Source organism: Amphimedon queenslandica, unplaced genomic scaffold (assembly GCF_000090795.2).
Source record: "Amphimedon queenslandica unplaced genomic scaffold, v1.1 AMPQUscaffold_13342, whole genome shotgun sequence".
Lineage (NCBI taxonomy): Eukaryota > Metazoa > Porifera > Demospongiae > Haplosclerida > Niphatidae > Amphimedon > Amphimedon queenslandica.
Genome location: NW_003546422.1, coordinates 7,038 through 13,902, shown reverse-complemented (window position 1 = coordinate 13,902; position 6,865 = coordinate 7,038). Strand labels below are relative to the sequence as shown.

Sequence of the window (6,865 nt, the reverse complement as noted above, 5' to 3'; positions counted from 1 at the left end):
GATACACAGACACAGCAGAACAGCCACAGCCAAAGAGAAGCAGGCTCTTCAGTTACTTACCAATACCAAGTACAAGTACATCATCACCTGCTGAGGAATCTGAAGTTGATTCATATTTATCAGAGACAGCATTGCCTGAAGATATTCATCCACTTGACTTTTGGAAGCTAAATAAATCCAGATTTCCCAAACTATCAAAGATGGCAAAGCACTACTTATCAATACCAGCATCATCAGCTCCAGTTGAAAGATTATTTAGTATAGCTGGGAAAATCATCAGGCCCAATAGGTGCTCAATGACAAATGCCGTTTTTTAGAAGCTTATTGCAATAAAATGCAATAGACACCTCCTAGACTAATAATTATTCTTCATTAAAAACTAATATCTTAGACTTAACTTAAAATAAATCATTACTAATAATCTGTTACACACTATAACGTATTGTGATAGTAATTGTAATAGTAATATACCATAATGTAATAGTAATAGTAATAGATTACTTTGAAAATAGGCTGTAATAGTAATAGTAATATAATAGCGAAAATTTACAAGTAATAGTAATAGCAATAGATTACATTTATCTGTAATTGGCCCCAGGCCTGCTATAAACACACCAACATACCACAATACTAGCCTCAGTAATAAATTAAGTGATTTTAATAAACTTGCTTACTGACATCAACAAAATTAAGCAATAAAGTACTTTCAATTTTGATTTTTTTCAGCAGTACTGAAGTTGGCAGCTGAATTCACCTGAAAATCCATGCACATTATTTCAAAAGAGAGAGAGGGCCAGACGTTTTTTTATTTGCATAACTGTCTCGCTATCAGAGAATTAGATGAAGACAATTCAGTCTGCAGGTGCAGTCATAAAGAATGGTGTAAAAGCTCAGTATGTTTCACTCTTGATAATAGACTTACCGTGGCAATGGCGTTTTTAATGTAACCTTGATAACAGTGGCTTTCTTGGGTGGACTGAATTTTGCCAGACAAGCACCAGATAATATCAGTAACACAGCAGCGTTACAAAGTAGGATTCACCCCAAAACAAAATGGCTGCCACGACTTTTGCGGCCTTACTGTACCAGGAAAACGACCTTCTATGCTTAGCAGACTTCTTAGAGAACCTTATCTTGACAAGAAAATTTATTGGTACCACTAGCGTGGCTCTCAACCTTGTCTCAAAATAAAATCAAAAATTGGCAAATCGGCTGTTTTGTTCTGCTATTTTTCTCATCTTAAGACTGGTTCACAATATGACGCTAGGCTAACATACCATCAATTTTTAATCAAAGTGTGGGCAATTTGACCTTTTGACGCATGCATTCCACTGGAATCGAACCAGATTCGATTCCAGCATCAACGTAACGTCAGGACTAGCATAATACTGTGAACCAACCTTAAGTCATCATCAACATCTCCTGTCAATTAGTTAAGAAGGGGTATCATGATCTTTGATCAATGCTACAAGGCTAACTTTTACACTATCCTACATCAACTGTCCATGTGTAGGTCCACCACTTTTCCAATAACTCTAACAATAAAAAAAAAGTTGCCGTCTCTCTATTACCCCAAGCCCAGCTTACTTCATTCCGCTGTTTTGTTAATGAAAAGGAACGTGTGCTCTAAAATTGGGTGTGGTCACGCATGCTCACAGAAGTTAGAGCTGCAATTTCTTTTATGAGTTTTATCTAGCTCTGCTTGATTGAACTGCAATACTTAGTTGAGATTTTCAGTTTCAGCTAATAGAAGGTAATTAATCTTGAACAAGAGCACTAAAGGGCATACCCTCAACAAATCAAGCATTCCCAAGACAAAGAATAAGTTTTTCTAGAGCCTGTGTTGATTATAAGACTCTCCAGAACTAGACAAGAAAGCAGTGTTAGCTCAAAAGTGAAGGTCAAGCAAACACACACACACACACATACACAGACAGGATGACTGCTTCACCCTCGATCACGCCTACGCGTGTCTTGGGTAATAAGATTGTTTTATTATGTGTGATTAATTCATTTATTTTAGAATACACAAAACAAAAATTAATTAATGTCATGCAATCATGAACTCAACAGAACAACAGCCACCAGGACAAGATTGCAAAGATAAGTACTGTCAATGCTTCTTGATTCAGGACTTGTGCCAAATTTATCATTATGTGATACTTCAGTGCGCTTTCACTAAACACTGATCAGTACTGAATTCAGTCCTTTAGCATAAACTATTCACCGCAATAGCAATGGGCATTATCTGAAATAATTATTATTACAAATATAATTAAAAATCAACAAAAAGAACATTAAAAATTTAAAAAACAAGGTTGAGTAGCATTCAAGAACAAATTTTTTAAAAAGTAACGGAAACAAGGGCAAGTATGATTTTGAATGACCAATAAAAATATGCAATGAAAATCCTAGTCTCGTGACACAAATTCTACTCTACAGTACAAAGTGATCCTTAATTTTTTACATAATAATATTGAAAGTACAATGTAGAGTAGAATTTGCATCATGAGAGTAGGATTTGCATTACACATTTTCGCTGGTTATTCAAAATCCTACTTGTCCTTTTTTCCGTTACTTTTTATGAATTTGCTCCAGAATCCTACTTGATCTTGTTTTTTTCTTTTTTAATTATTTTAGGCGTAAAACCAGACTCTATTTATTGAATCTGGCCTCCTAAAACAAATGCTAGACGTGGCACAATTTGTGGTAGCACAAACAACTATATAAGATCACATTGAATTTACACTCAATTTCAATGGAAGTGATAATAAACATTGCCACAACTCATATTTCGAAAAGGAGAACCCAGAGGAAGAAACTTATGCAACTCTTGATGCTTAATGGACATAACATTAGGACAAAAAGCTGTCTTGGTTTATTTATTTCCACACCCAACAATGTACTGATGTTGCCTCATACTTCACATAGCATGAAAGGCAAATAACACAGATTGAATGTAATAAAAGATTGTGTTATACTTTAAATTAAACAAAATATCATTTTGCAATCCAGAAGGGCAGTTTAAAATTACTTATATGACTAAGCAGATAAAACGACAAAACATAACACTATGTACATACAAAATTATAACAATTTACCTTCACTTGAGTCATTTCTTTCCAAAGGTAAATCAAAACTTCTGTGCACATCAACTTGTTGACCATCATCACTTGGTTTGTGTCCTGTAAATAATGCTTCCATCAAGCCATTGTGATACCAACATTTTCGAAACCAAGTTATATCATTAAGACGTCGCCAATCAAATGTTAACAACAAGCTTTCCACCACAGGGATCACTAAACAAATAAAAGATACTGTAATCTCTATCAGATAACAATTTTTCAATGACAGTTCAATTGGCAAACAACACAATAAAACTCGTATGTAATAGATATATTATGCCTAGGAGGGCTGTATTTGATTTACAGGCACCAACCACAAGGGTGCATAGCACCCAAGTAGGAGGTGCCTGCAAGTCAGATACAGCCCGAGTAGGCATGTTATAGGTAATATACATCAATTTGAATGGGCAGATCACGTTATACGCATGCGCAGTAGCTTATAACCTAGCACATGGCAAGAAGAGAAAAAGGCTACCTCAACAAGCCGCAGTCCTCCTCGTCTAAAGAACTTCAAAGAAGCATCGCTTCAGTTTATAACTGAAGAGCCATGTAGTTAATTACCAGTGAATAAAATGATCCAAACCCACCTAATTCTGACAGATTAGGAGTTATACATGACAGCTCACTAATTTCGAGGCTGATTTGCTGAAAGCCCGGCCTTGCAAAGCCCTTTGCACCCAAAAACACTACTCAACACTCAATGGGCTATGGTCAACTACACACAATAGCTGGTGGCAGTGCCATTGTAAACAGTCTTAGACTGACAATGACAAGTCACCTAAGGACTATTCCGTTATCCAAATGGTTCCCCAGCCTACAGTCATTGGAATAGACCACTGCCATCCACTCTAATGACTGTAGGCTGGGGAATGGTCTTGCTTGCGAGACAACCCGAAGATATCTTGAAGTCCAAGTGCTCTGTTGCATTGCTTATCACTGGTTTTCATAGTATCATTTTTTGAGATTAAAATAGAGCTTTTTTAGAGATCATTACAGTCAAACCTCTCTAAGACGGACACCTATGGGCCAGCCATCACTGTACTTTATACGGAGGTGTGCTTAAATCGGAGGTTATCTCATGCTAATCAAACCAAGAAAATCCGCCATTTTCTTGATGCACGTTAATTAGAAAGTCTGTTGTGTGGGCTGTGTTTGTCCGTTGGAGGTTAATCTGTACATGTGTAGATGTATGGGGACAGTAAATGTCGTCCGTTATACAGAATAGAGAGGCTCTGTTATACAGAATAGAGAGGTTCTGTTATACAGAATAGAAAGGTTCCCCTATACAGAGGTTCTTTTATACATTACCCAATGGCCTTATGGCCGGGACAAGAGTAACTGTACACTATAGAGAGGTGTCCGCTAATTGGGGGTTCGTTTTAGAGAGGTTTGACTAAAAGATATTTTAAAAATTAACAGCTGGTGCCTCTTTCAAAGATTAAGGGCTTTTACAATTATGTGTGGTTACATGCTACTGTATCGCCAACTGAAGAGAATATATACCAATTTATACATGTACTTGCATAACATCAAAGCATTATGAAACAAGAGGGTAGCTTGAAACTGGTGTGATACAAGAATCTTACACACAGCATGAAGGAAAGACTTCATAAATGTGACTGGAAGGTAACATTTGGTGGTTAACTAAATTTATCTTCAAAGTAAAAATGTATCAAATTTTAAGTGTTTTTTGAACACTGATTGCAAAAATTAACAAAACAATAATTAAAACTGTATCCCAAAAAATTAGTTCAACTGAACTGTGCAAGTCGACCATTTTCATTGCCTAGATTACCTGCCAAATGATGCCTTTTGTCACTTCCAGTCACAAAAAATTAATATTAATAAAGTTTTAGCAATAGTCCATGTGAATATTATCATGCACACACAAGAATAAAATTATTGTAAGTAAAGAAACCCCTGCATGCACCAAGCCCACCTCAGTAATGGGATAATATGAATTTTATATCAGTGGCCTCAATGGCTGGCATATCATACACTAAGTAAAGACAAGTGGTCCTTTACTGACAGGTTGGCTAAAATAGTGTTTATGTGCCAGTTACAGTCCCAAATATCATGATGTCCTTATCTGAAAGGTTCCCAAATTGAGGTTCTTTTTTGAGGATAACAAATTTTGCATAGGACTTGCTTTTTAAAATTTATAATAAATAAATTCATTAATTTGCCTTATTTGTTCTAAATTTTTTTTTACTGAATAAAAGTTTTAAGACATTGGACAAGTAATAGTTAATATATGGCTCTGAGTGTAACATCGGATTTGTACAGACGAGGTTCTGGTCGAGTGCCTAAAAATAGAGTACGAGGGCGAAGGCCGAGTGCTCTATTATTAGCCACGAGACCGGAAGCGAGTGATCCGATGTTACACTCGGAGCCATATATTAATTGTTTTGTTATTGCCATGCATTAACATCAAAGAAACCCTGGCCCACATAAGTTGTGAAGTGCGCATGCTCGATTCATTTCCACGTTTTGTCGAAAATGGCCAAGAGTAAGGAGACTGGTTTTTCTATCCCTTGAATCCTCAGCAAGATGTGCCTTCACCTGCTGAAGAGTTTCCTAAGAAGAGAAAACGAAAATCTTTGTCTAGGAAGCCTAAGAGAACACAAAGTATGCCAGATGAAAGTGTCGCCACTGACAAAGAAAATTTAAACCTAGCCACTTTTGAGCCTGACTTGGTTCATGAGGAAGACTCAGACAAGGAACCTGAGGAGGAACCTGTGAAAATAAAGTCCTATTTGTCATTGCCTGAAAGAAACTGGTTCCAGTGGAGAGGTTTCAAAGTATCCCCAACAAGGATACAGAGGTTGCTGCCAAAGGGATCATTCCCGAGAATACATCAAGGAACAATAGATGGTCCATGAACAATTTCTCAGAATGGGTAAAACTGAGATCTAAATTTGAAGAAACTGTTCCTCAAGACCTCCTTTCATCACATGATGCTCCATTATTGTGCAAGTGGCTGTGTAGATATGTAATGGAGACCCAACAAGAGAATGGTGCTCAGTACCCTCCTAAATCAATTTACCTCTTGCTTTATGTGCTCCATCGGATTTGTAAGTCAAATGGAGTGCCTTTTAATTTTTTAGACAGAGCTGATTAAAGGTTTCGAGAACTTCATAACACACTAGATACCTTGTTTAGCTCTTTACATGCACAAGGATTAGGTGCTGAAAAGAAGTCAGCAGCTGTAATAACAGAAGAGGATGAAAAACGTATGTTGAGAAAAGGTGTGTTTTCTTTTGTTAACCCAGTTGGTCTTCAAAACATGGTCTTCTTCTATATTAGGTTGTATTTTTCGCTTCATGGAGGACAGGAGCAGCGTGATCTCAAGAAAGAGCAGTTTACACGTTATCCTCCAAGCACTACTATTTATGACGCAAACACGTGTTATCAAAATGTGGAATACATTACATTGCCAAAAATAATCAACATCGCTTTAAGGATATTCATGGAAAGACAAAAGCTGTCAAGTGTTATGCTATACCTGAATCGCAATCGTGTTTGGTCAAAATGCTCGATTTCTATTTCTCCAAGTTACCACAAGATCCTGTAGCATTTTATCTACGACCTAGGCCATAGGTCAATGAGGGTCAGTCATGGTATATTAATGTACCAGTTGGTGTGAACACATTACAGAATATACTTCCTAGAATTTCCGAACAATCAGGGACAAGTATTCGGAACACCAATCATTGACTAAGAGCTATCTCAGCTACACG

General features: G+C 36.8%; 1 protein-coding gene and 1 long non-coding RNA gene across 2 annotated transcripts in view; both read right to left on the bottom strand.

Moving 5' to 3' along the window:
- Nucleotides 1–3,316, bottom strand: part of LOC100631492 (uncharacterized protein KIAA1109-like) — a 41,124-nt gene extending 37,808 nt beyond the window's left edge. Inside the window, exon 1 of the mRNA XM_003387499.3 lies at nt 3,102–3,316. Within this exon, the coding sequence (XP_003387547.3) occupies nt 3,102–3,204 (103 nt within the window). The 5' untranslated portion in view covers nt 3,205–3,316. The remainder of the gene's footprint in view (nt 1–3,101) is intronic.
- On the bottom strand, nt 636–1,735 carry LOC109582963 (uncharacterized). The gene is made up of 2 exons (XR_002185297.1): nt 923–1,735; nt 636–856 (listed from the first exon to the last, which is right to left on the bottom strand). It is a non-coding gene; the product is annotated as an uncharacterized LOC109582963 (long non-coding RNA).
- Nucleotides 3,317–6,865: the final 3,549 nt, after the last annotated feature.